General features: G+C 29.9%; 1 protein-coding gene across 3 annotated transcripts; it reads left to right on the plus strand.

Moving 5' to 3' along the window:
* Positions 1-7,840: 7,840 nt before the first annotated feature.
* Positions 7,841-11,553, plus strand: LOC141690216 (F-box protein At3g56470-like). Of its 3 annotated transcripts, XR_012562691.1 has the most exons (4): positions 7,843-8,238; positions 8,550-9,235; positions 10,231-10,384; positions 11,431-11,553. XR_012562691.1 is itself a non-coding variant. In XM_074494907.1 (2 exons), exon 1 carries the CDS (start codon positions 7,928-7,930, stop codon positions 9,233-9,235), a length of 1,308 nt encoding a protein of 435 aa, XP_074351008.1. In that variant the 5' UTR covers positions 7,841-7,927; the 3' UTR covers positions 11,431-11,553. The 3 variants fall into 3 exon arrangements, 1 of the variants encoding a protein (XP_074351008.1); XR_012562690.1 differs by having other exon boundaries at positions 7,842-9,235; XM_074494907.1 differs by lacking the exon at positions 10,231-10,384 and having other exon boundaries at positions 7,841-9,235.
* The last annotated feature ends 1,033 nt before the right edge of the window (positions 11,554-12,586 follow it).

Here is a 12,586-nt window from a genome sequence, read left to right on the forward strand (position 1 = left end):
GAAACTGTAGCTACTGGTTTAGAAGGCCGGGTAGCACTCACTAGGCATTTTCAACAAGCCTTAGAAAATTCCATTGCCAAAAACTTTCAAGATAATAGCATAATTTGTTGCATGGGTAAAAGCACGGATTCAGAGCCCCAATTTACAACGTTTTCAGAGCAAACACGAAGCAGCTATGTCATGCTTTAGATTTTTTTAGTTGGATAGAGTAGAAATATATTTGTAGTTGCTTCGATATGTGGAAAAATGACAATACCTGAAACATGAACATTAATACAGTAGAACATTAAGAGTTAGGATCGCAGTCTCAAGCAATCAATGTTTAAGAAGATACGAAAGTAAAGAACACAAAGATTAATAAGGAAACTCTTGATGGGAGATTAAACCTCTAATTCATAAATATGAATGTAATATAAATTTATCATCCAATTCATGTACGGCATTGTGTAAAAAATATAGAATTTTGTATCAACCATTTTTTCATTACTCTTGGTACTATGAGGCACTTGTAGTCTAGATATTAATTGGATCTGGTTAAGTATTGTAGACATATATATATATATATATCATGTAATTGAGTTTCATTGTTTATGTCCGGTATTAGTATCCAGAGTATCAGTTATATGCCTTCGCTTTCTCATTATCAGTATTAGTTCGTCATCAGTTATAAGGGTATAAGATCAGTTCTTTGTCCACCCGATAACATAAATGTTTTCTAGCATTTTTTTACAAACAGTTCCTAGCATTTTTTTACAAACAGTTCCTAGCATTTTTTTTTGTAAAAACGTTGCAATAGGTCTTTATAGTGTTGCTAATAATCACTAAAAAAAGTTGCTAAAAACACTAAAAAGTGTTGCGAAAAGGTTACATCGATACCCCACATATGGGCCCCATTATAGGCCCACAAATATTGTACTGATAGCCCAAACCCTACAGTAAGACTTTTTAAGACCTATTGCAACCTTATTGGTGTTGCAACAGCACATTTCTATAACGGATAACCAAGGGTTGCAATAGGGTGTCATCGGGGTTGCAAAAAACTCTATTGCAACGCCTAAAATTGCAACCCCGAAAAAGAGTCGCCATAGCCTTTTTTGGCCATTAGCAACGCTTTTTTGGCCTTTAGTTACGATTGGGATTGCAGAATCCAATCTATGACGTAGTGCTTGGCTGCTCTAAAATTCTTCTTGAATTTGAGCTTGACAAATCTCCTGGATAAGAATACTAGATGCTCATCTATATCATCCATGTCATCTTGGCTCAACTGTTCTTCATTTTCAGCTACCATCCCTTTACCCTTGCTTTCACAGACCTTTGATGTAGATTCAACAGCTTCAACCTTCATCTCATTTTCCTTCTCTTGCTCAGCAACCGGTGTTCTGGATCTTCCTTTCTTTCTTCCTTTCTCCATCCTTTTATCTTACTTTATTTCAAGCTTATAAGTCTTTAGAATTCCATACAGTCTTTCCAAGGTGAATTCCTTGTAATCTTGAGAGTTTCTTAAAGAGGCTATCATGGGCTTCCATTCCTTTGGTAGAGATCTAAGAAATTTGAGATTTGAGTCTTTTGTTTGATAGACCTTTCCATGCAACTTCAGAGCATTTAGTAGCTTTTGAAATCTACTAAATATATCAGTGAGTGACTCACTTTCTTCACAGTGAAAGTACTCATATTGCTGAATCAGGAGCTGCATCTTATTTTCTCTTACTTGCTCAGTTTCATCACAAATGATTTGAATTGTGTCCCAAACCTCTTTTGCTATTTTACAGTTGATTATGTTGTCAAATATATCACCATCAACTCCATTAAACAGTATGTTCATGGCCTTTTTATCTTTTCTGACTTGCTCAATGTTTGGATCAGACCATTCATGTATGGGTTGTGGAACCGATGGTTCATTGCCTGTTGTAGCTCTCATTGGTGCATGAGGACCTTTCTCTATGCAGTCCACATAAGCCTCATCTTGGGAAAGAAGATGTAGGTGCATCTTCACCTTCCAGTGGTGATACTTGTCCTTGTCCAAAAATGGAATTTTCACACCAGCATCTTTTCTAATCATCTTGTTAATTGTTGTGATCTTTATACTCTTTGTGCTTTAAGAGCTTACTCTGATACCAATTGTTATTCCCAAACAATACAACAAAAATTACAGAAGGGGGGTTGAATGTAATTCTGGCTTATTTTTTTGATTTTAAAATAGTTCTTACTAAATATATAACAGTGTTTGATTTTGCAAGAAGTGCGGAATGAAAGTAAACTAGAAATCAAACACAAAGCAATAAAACACAAGGCTGTAAAACTTTCTGGTGGATTTGAACTTTTCCAGCAGATATATATATATAGGTGATGCTTGAATAGCACATAGCTGCTTACAAGAAAACTTACAAATTTACAGAGAAATTCTTAACAGATACAGCTTTTTCTATCTCTCTAATAATTGTGCTTCACTTAGTTAGTTATTCTACTTGCTACACTTGGTTTATATATTACCAAGTTACATGACAGTAAGAGAAGAAAACAAGACAAACTATATCTAGTCTAACTTCATGCTGCTTCATTATTGTATTCCAACATCTTTGAATATCTTCTTAGTTCCATGAAAATGTTAATGCTTCTTTGTTCTCTAAAACCTGTAATTAGGCTGCCACATTCCATTTGCATACAATTAACGCGTGTGACTGTCAAGTCACTATCAACTGCTCGTTTGAATTTGAACAACCGTTGAGACTTCATTGAATTATCCGTTGAGGCTGTAGTTGATCATCCGTTGATACTCTGGTTGATCATCCGTTGAAGCTTTATAGATCATCCGTTGAAGCTTTATCTGAGCATCCGTTGAAACTTGACTAATCATCCGTTGAAGCTTTGTAACTTATCTGTTGAGGCTCTTTTCTTGACAATTAACTCCATTTCATTTACACAAGATTACAAGACATCTTATATTTACAATTCACCAACCTATCTTGCATATCAATCTAGTAGTCAACATGACTTGAACTTTTCTCAAGGATCTAGTTCACTAAGCTAATCAAGTATGCAGAAATGTGCTACTAATCTTATTTTACATAAGCTACTCTTTCAAAGGATGTTGAAATGATCATCCGTTGAAAGCTACAAAATCACTAAGTTAAATCTACTAAGGTTTTTGTTCAACTTATCATCAAGTCCACAACACATTCCTAACAACAGACTAAGTATAATTAGTTGGATTTAGTCGGTCCAATGCATTTCGGACTAAAATAAAATAATAAATACATTTGAGTTGGCTAAAAAATATATTATTGAACTGGTACTTCGTCGATCCGTATAATAGCGTCTGTCTAAAACAAAATAATATACAATATTCATCAAGGCTAAATATTTATAAATTTAATCCATGATAAAACACATTTAAAATCAGAATATAATTCGACAAGTTAAAACAAAATAGTATATACTATTCATTGTAGTTAAACTAATGCATACTGTTGACCTGGTTTTTAACAAAATTAAATTCAAACTAAATGTAAATACTTGGATTTGGTTGGTATAATGCGTTCTGGGATAAAATAAAATAAAAATAAAAATAAATGTGATTTAGATACTATTAAACCGAGGTAAAAACCTATTATTCAAATTAAAAAATTATTATCTTTCACACAGGAATATCAATAATCATATGTTTCGGTTAGCAATATTTTTTTAAAAAAATTAATACCTCTAAATAAAAATATCATATATATACGTGTATATATATATAATTATTATCAAATTATTTTATATTAAAATTTTGCATAATAAAATTCAGCTTAAAAGTTTCGATTCAATTTATATTTAAAAATATATATAATATTAGAAAAAATCCAACAAATTTAAGAATCCAATTCAAATTCATTGTTTCAAAAACTATTAATAATAGAGTAGTTCTATGTAGACCACGTTTTTGTTAGAGACCACGAAGATCACTTATGTTCTGCAACTAAAATCTTACATAAAAACATTACAAAACGTATTATTTTACGAATAATGTTCTACAAAAATTATTATTTTATTCAAAATCTTGAATGTCGAATGTGTACCGCATGTTGAACATCACAAAAAGTTTTATTTTACAAAACATGTTTAGTTTGCAGAACATTTGTTCAAATTGCAGAACATACACATTATACCTATTAAACTTAAACGATCTTCAACAATTTTAATGAACTAGCTTTATCCCCGTGCAATGCACGGGATATCTTATAAATATTTTATATGAATTTTTAATATTGAATTAAATTAATTTATTTTTTTGAAAAAAATTATAAAATTACATCTCTAACTCTATTTAGTTGCTAAAATTTATTCTGTTAATATTAATTTTTTTATTTTAGTTGTTGTATTATTTTTTGCTTAAAATTTCATATTTTTCTAATTTTAAAATTATTAAATTTATACATATTTACTTATAAATTTATTATACCATATACAAATAAAATTTTATTTTTGTACCTTACGCCAATTATGTATATAATATAATACAATATTAAGATAATGATAGAAAATATGAAAATTTATAATTATCATAAATAAGTTGATAATATTATTTTTATTAGTATTAATTTGGATTTATTTACCTTTTTTGCTAAATGGATTTATTTACTTTACTAGATTTACTCATAAAATTTATGTTTTTGTAATTTTTAATTTACTAAAATTTTGTATTTTTGACTATAATTTTTAGATGGTGAATATTGTAAATTTTAATTTATTTTGTCTAATTTTTTATATTAAAATTTTTTAATAAAAAAATGGGTGAATTTTGGTGTGATTTCAAACTAAACGTGAATTCTTAATTTATAAAGTATTTCTACTACTTTTATTATATAAATTATCCTTTTTATTATTTTTTTCATTTTAAGGACTCGTGTGTATAACTCTATATAAAACATTTAAAATTTTGCTTATACCGTTTTCACACCTAATATGTTTTTTGATTTGTTTTTTGATTTTTAATTATTTTTTAATGTAATGTTTGTTTGTTGTAATATTTGGTGTATTAATTAATTAATATAATTTATTTGTACATTTTTTAGTTTTTTTTGTTACGCATCTGTTCTTCTTATTTGTTTGTTTGTTTCATTAACTTTTTGAAATCAGTTTGCAATACACGTGAGTTATAAATATTTTATATGAACTTTTAATCTTGAATTAAATCAATTGTTTTTTTGGAAAAATTATAAAATAACACCTCTAACTCTATTTAGTTGCTAAAAATTATTTTATTAAAATTATTGTTTTTATTTTAGTTGTCGTATTATTTTTGCTTAAAATTTCATATTTTTCTATTTTTAAAATTATTAAATTTATACATATTTACTTAATAAATTTATTATACCATTTACAAATAAATTTTATTTTTCTACTTTACGCCAGTTATGTATAGGATATAATACAATATTAAGATAATGAAAGAAAATATGAGAATTTATAAATTATCATAAATAAGTTGATAATATTATTTTTATTAGTATTAATTTGGATTTATTTACTTTACTTGCTTTACTCATGAAATTTATGTTTTTTGTAATTTTTAATTTACTAAAATTTTATATTGTTGACTCTATAATTTTCAGATGGTGAGTATTTTAAATTTTAATTTAGTTTGTCTACTTTTTCTATTAGAAACTTTTTAATAAAAAAATTTTGGGTTAATTTTGTGTTACTTTTTTTAAAAAAAAATTAACTTAATGTTTATTGTGATTTTTTTATTTCTTTTTTTAGGTTGATAAGTATTAGGAGGATATAATACAATATTAAGATAATGATTGAAAAATGAGAATTTTATAAATTATCATAAATAAGTTGATAATATTATTTTCATTAGTATTGATCTGGATTTATTTATTTTACTCATGAAATTTATATTTTTTGAAATTTTTAATTTACTAAAATTTTATATTGTTGACTGTATAATTTTCAAATGGTGAGTATTGTAAAATTTAATTTAGTTTGTCTACTTTTTATATTAAAAACTTTTTAATAAAAAGAATTTGGGTGAATTTTGGTATGGCTTTTTAATTCTTTTACAACTTAAATTTTTGTATCTCTCTTTTTTTTAGGTTTATAAGTATTAGGATTTTTTTTGCAAATCTAGTACATATATGGTTTTTTGGTTGTGTTTGTTTTTATTGATAAGTATTAGGAATTTACAATATTGACCGACCATACCATCTTACCGTAACACCTAAACTCCCTTACTCCAATTATATATACTAGCATAAATCTCGTGCGATGCACGGTTCCCATTAATATTTTAAATTTGTATTTATCCAGTTATATTATACTTTTAAAATATTTATATAAATATATAATGATTATAAATTTATAAGAAAAATAATAGAATAACATGTGGTCGTAATTTAGTAGAATAAATTGACTATTTCTAGTAGTTTAACAATTTAGTAGTTTAGCAGATATATAATATTATTATTAATATCTTTTAATAATAGAATAAGTTGTATCGTAATTTAGTAGGATAAGTATATTATATTTAGTAGTAGTTTTATAATTTAGTAGTTTATTAGATATATAACATTATTTGTCTATTTTTGTAATAATCAAAATTAGGGATGCACGGGTTCCCATTCATATTTTAAATTTTTATTTATCCAGTTATATTATATTTTTAAAATATTTATATAAATATATAATGATTATAAATTTATAATAAAAAAAATACAATAACATGTGGTCGTAATTTAGTAGAATAAATATACTATTTCTAGTAGTTTAACAATTTAGTAGTTTAGCAGATATATAACACTATTATTTATATTTTTTAATAATATGATAAGTTGTATTCGTAGTTTAGTATGATAAATATACTATATTTAGTAGTAATTTAATAATTTAGTAGTTTATTAGATATATAACACTATTTATCTATTTTTGTAATAATCAAAATTAGGGAATTATCGTTGAACCAAACCGTTGAACCAAATTATCTCTATTCCGACTATTATAGTATAGTATATAGATATATAGGGGGCTACTCCAATAGAAACCAATTTAGAATAGAAACTAGAAACCAAATAATTTTTAAAAAAAAATTAATTCGAAATATAACACATATGGTATGCAAATCGATCGTTGAGAGATGTAGAAAAATACAGTGAAATCGGATTTTTAAAAAAATTTACGGTTTGACGAGAAATATCAAATTAAAAACGGAGGGGAAAAGCTGAAATTGGGTGTGAGATGGTGCATGATAGTTGGGTGATGTGATTTAGGGGACCATTAGATTAGGTAAATATAATGGTTTAAATTAGTTCTAAGTTTCTATTTTAATTTTAGTTTATATTTGATCATTCCCCTATATATATATAGGATGTAAAGGAAAATTCTATGGAGACCACGTTTCATTGGAGACCTTGTAGACCACATATGTTCTGCAATCAAAACACTATAAAATATATTATTTTGTGAAGCATATTTTACGAGTATCACTAATTCATTAAAATTATTGAAAATCATTTAAGTTTAATAAGTAGAATGTGTAAATTCTGCAAGCTCAACAAATATTCAGCAAACTTAACATGTTTTGCAGAATAAAATATATTTGTAATGTTTTACATGCAGTACATATATAATATTTAAGATTTTGAATAAAATAAGAATTATGGCTCGCAAAATAATATATTTTGCAATGTTTTTATGCAATATTAAACTTGCAGAACCTAAGTAGTCTCCAAAATCTTCAAAAAAAAGTGGTCCGCATATAACTTAACCCATGGATGGAATTAGTGATATTCATAAAACATATTTCACAAAATAATATATTTCCTAATATTTTGATAGAATGAGGCTTTAAAATTTATGGTCTTCCTGTAACTTTTCTCGTAAATAGATTGGGCTTAAGCACAATTAGGGTTTTACAATAGAAAAGTGCTGGAGGAAGCAATTGGGAATGGTTCCAAAGATGTCTGTGGTTTTCATCCTCTCAATTCCTTTCTTTCTAGAAACATTGCACAAATTATTTTACAAGAAGAAGAAGAAAGAAGTTGGTAATTCGAAAGAAGTTGGCAGTTCAGAGATGATGAATGTATGGTGTGAACTTGATACCAATCTATTAGGTGAAATCATGGACAGACTTTGTTTTAAAGATCAGGCTCGTTTCCGTGCTGTTTGCAAGACTTGGCTCGCTGTTCGTCCCATTACTAGTACAAGATTACCCTGGTATTTCTATGTTGATTGTTCGCTTCCAACTTTGACCAACAGGTTACAATTTCGACTTTATGAACCAACATCATCAAATCTAGTTTCACTTTACAACATATCGTTGATTAAATTAGGCATTCCATCTCCTTCTTCGTACCGATATCTTTCGGTTGCCATCGAGCACAATTGGTTATTTATCACCTGCTCTGGCCCAATATTTTCTAATTTGAGGCGTAGATACTTTATATTAATATCTCTTTTTACCAAAAAAGTTTTCACCCTCCCTGTTTTAATATCATACTCTTCGTTTAAGTTTATGATAATGTCTACTACCAACCCTGATTCTCCAAACTGCGTCTTCTTTCTTGTAGACGCTGCAAGCAATGCTCACAAAATTGTGGTTTTATCATATCGCAATGGTGATAAGGATTGGATTTTTAGAGAATTCGATAGAGTTGTTGATTTTTTGCCTTGTAATTGTCGGCCTGTCTACATTGCTGGAATCATGTACATTGTTTCTCCTTATGGACAACTAGCATCCTATGATACAGTTTACGGAGAATTCAAGTTTGAAAGTTTGTTTGTGGACGAGCTTTTTAGACTTAATTATACATCTTCCATTTACCACAGAGTGTTTCAGTTGAATGGACAGCTGATGCTAATATATTTTGGTTGCCGTAACATTAGCGCCACTTCTCTCGGCAAACAGTGTATAAAAATGTATGATTGGTCAAGCAAGGTATGGATTCCTGCCATAACCTTAGGCGGTAATACGTTATTTGTTAGAGACAGATTTGTTGAGGTTACAGCTGTTAATATAGAGGACACGAGTATTAATGGAGTATTACCAAACAAGTTGTACTGGTTTTTTGATGGTGGGTGCGTTATTTACTCCATTGTTGATGGCGAGTTAGTTGAATTTAAGTCTATTAATTCTGATGATCATGACGGTGGCAATTTACCTGAAGACAAGTATAATCATGATGTATCTTTTTCTGATGCAATCAAGGCAGTTTATTGGTTATATCCCCCTGTGTCCACCACTGAAACAATCTAGGTAAACCATCAAGTATTCTTCTTCAAATTCATTGATTATATTTCATATTTTAAAGCTTCTATTCGTATTTTCTTATTACATCTTTGTTTAATGTTTTCTTTGAATATTTTTTGGTAAATTTACTTGTTTTAATTTTTGTGTTGTAGATTGTTAGTAGTTATCAGTTCCCTTTTAATAACTAGACAGAGCGAAGAAGAGTCATGAAGTTTATAGAATAAGAATCAAGATAAATGTATTATGAAAACATAACAAAGCATAAGCTTTGTTATCAGTTCCATTTTAATTTTCGTGTTGTAGATTGTGAGTAATTATCAGTTCCATTTTAATACCTAGACAGAGTGGAGAAGAGTCATGAAGTTCATAGAATAAGAATCAAAGAAATGTATTATGAAAACATAACAAAGCATAAGCTTTGGTGAATTGATTCAAGGAAAGTCACCAAGCAAGGATTTTTAATCGTAAAAGAGATGAAAAGTTTCATGAAAGTGACATACAAAAAGTGATTCTTAATACTCAACAACCCAAAATATATTTCTCATGTGTGGGAAATAAATTACATGATGTTTTGTAGGAAAAATGGCTTAGCTTAGCGGGTAGCCCTCTGTTCTTGGACAAAGAGTCCGAGTTTGCATTAGGATTGGCTAAAACTTGTCTTCTTTACATCTTTCATTATTTATCTTTTCTTTTGCTAAATAAATGGTATTAGAAAAAGAAAAAAAATGACTGCAAAATCACCCAAGCATACCATGGAAATTTTAAGAGGGAAGGCCCCTTACAGCAAATAAAATAACAGCAACAAGCTAACAAGTAATAGCTAGACATCAAAATGTTTAAAACGAACTAGACCCAGCTGTGTAACATGCTAAGTGTACTGGGATCTCTTAACGCCATTCGTTGGAATTTCCTACAAGTTTGCACTTATGTCTCACCATACTTATTGTTAAGACGGTTCTTTTATTTGTAAATGAGTTTTAATGTGTGTGAGTTCTTCACAGGTTCATGGCTGGTCCGTGGCTGACGTACTGAAGGTTGTCTAATTGGCTTATAATTCTCTGATTTTAATCGAGAATTACTTCAGGTCTTGGCTGAAACTTGTCTGAAGCTGTGTATTGTTGCAGTAACAACGGATTTGGTTCATGGGGCTGTCTGGTATATTATTGTCTTTATATTGAGAGTCAGATTGGGTACAATGTTTAATTTGCAATGAAGACTCGACATGGTTGATGAGTCAGATCGAGTATAAGCTTTTTACATTACTAGTCATAAATGTAGTTAGTATAAGTATTGAAGTTCTTGTTTTATTCTATGATGACAGGAATGGGGTGAAAATATAATTACACTCAATCTTTAGTTGTAAAATTCATCCATATTATTCATGCATCTATTTATCAATTTAAAACAGCCTGCATAACTGCATTGCTTTCAAATTTTATATATTGCCCTCCTCTCGGGCACGTTCTCACTGTTGTCACAGAAAAGTTGCATCATCTTTCTTTTCCACCAATATATTTTTTTACATTTTTTGTTTGAGAATTGCTCCTCCACCGACTCATTTTCTTCCAAGTTAACACGAGTTTAATTTGCCAAATGTAGGCCTGAGTTGGCATTATGTGAATCTGTAGCTCAATTTTTGAAAAGTATATGATTTTTATGAAATCTTTTTCCATTGTTAATATGCCAAGTAGGCTAATTACAGTAAACCTATTTCTGGTTAGTGATAGGCTTGAACTTCCTTGCTATTCAATTATTTAGTAACCCATTAAACTATATAAGAAAGTGTGAAATTTAACTTTTGGCAAATATGTTGAGATGCAAAACATATAATGTCTACTTAATGTGATGTTTTATATATTTTTATGAAGAAAAAAGTAGTGGGAGAGTTTGGGGGTAAAAGAAAAAGGAGCAAGTCAGCTAATTATTAGTATGAGTTTTCTGAGAGCGCCATATGTGATAATTTTCGTCATTGTGCTTATTAATGGCCCATTTGGCTCATTTTACTATGCGATGACACCAATGAAGGAGGTGAGAGCCATTCATGATACTTTTCATTATTGTGCTTATTAATGACCCATTCGGCTCATTTTAATATCGGCTGACACTTAACCCCTCCCACTAATTGCAAAGACTTGGCTACTTTACCCCCTCCCCATTTTGTTTAGCTATTAATTCTTTTTTCATGTTCTCTGCCTCCACAGGCACAATCGAAGAAAGTTCACAAGGGACCAAATCTGGATGCAGGTTAACTGTTTCTGCTTCATCTGTATTTGTCATCTTTGTACAACCAGAAAGTATCTAAATAAAGTAAATATCTACTTCCATTTTTTAGTGTTTTTTTTTGCTAATTTTCCCCTTTTTAGTGTTGCAACATAATATTTAAAATTTTCAGCCCCTGATGATAGTCAACTTAAGCAGGTTAACTCATTTTTCTATTATATGAATGGTTTTTGTACAAGCTCACTTTTGTTTCTTCTTCCCTCAAATTGAAAGAGGCGTCTCCCCTTGATGCATGGCGGCCAAAATCAATGGTCACTTTTGTTATTATCTCCTTCGTGTGCATGCCAAAAAATGGTCAATTTTGTTATTCTCTTCATGGTATGCTTAACACTGGCAGTTGATTGTGATCTCCCGCTGGCCCAGGTGCTAATTATCTATCTTTCAGTTCAGTTAATGCCATCCTTCATGCGCTTATACACTTCTCTCTTCATGGTATGCTTAATACCAGCAGTTGATTGTCATCTCTCGCTGGCCCAGGTGTTGGTTATCTTTCTTTCAATTTTATTTAAAGCCATTGTTCATACTTTTACAGTGCCTTGGATAAGCTGTATGTGCTATATTCGCAAATTTGATAATAGTGGAAAAAAGTCTTAGGTCACCTAACCTAAGCATAGGCTTAGGCTAATTTGATAATACTTTCGGGTTCTCTTACTCCTTGCACACGCTAGCAAGCGTCTTGCCCTTCGTAGGAATTGCTTCGGCCGGACAATCCACCTCTACTGGTTTGCCTAGCATGTTAGCAGTTACAACTGGTTTACAGATTACAAGCGTCTTGCCCTTCCTAGGAATTGCTTCGGCCAGGCAATCCACCACTACTGGTTCGCCCAACATTTTAGCGGTTACAACTGGTTTACAGATCAGAGCTGTGAATTAATTTACATATCAGAGTTGTGAGTTTATTGTAACATTTTTCATGTATCATAGCTTTATGCAAGCTATCAAATGCAACAACAGCTAAGAATGTCAATAGTACGAGCAAAACTAGCCTATGTCTAATTTAAGACTAAATAATACATTGCACCCTTACCTTTAGGGGTGTACGCGCTTCGGATCAGATCGGTTTTGGGGTAAAACTCG

This window comes from Apium graveolens, chromosome 10 (assembly GCF_009905375.1).
Source record: "Apium graveolens cultivar Ventura chromosome 10, ASM990537v1, whole genome shotgun sequence".
NCBI classification, from domain to species: domain Eukaryota; kingdom Viridiplantae; phylum Streptophyta; class Magnoliopsida; order Apiales; family Apiaceae; genus Apium; species Apium graveolens.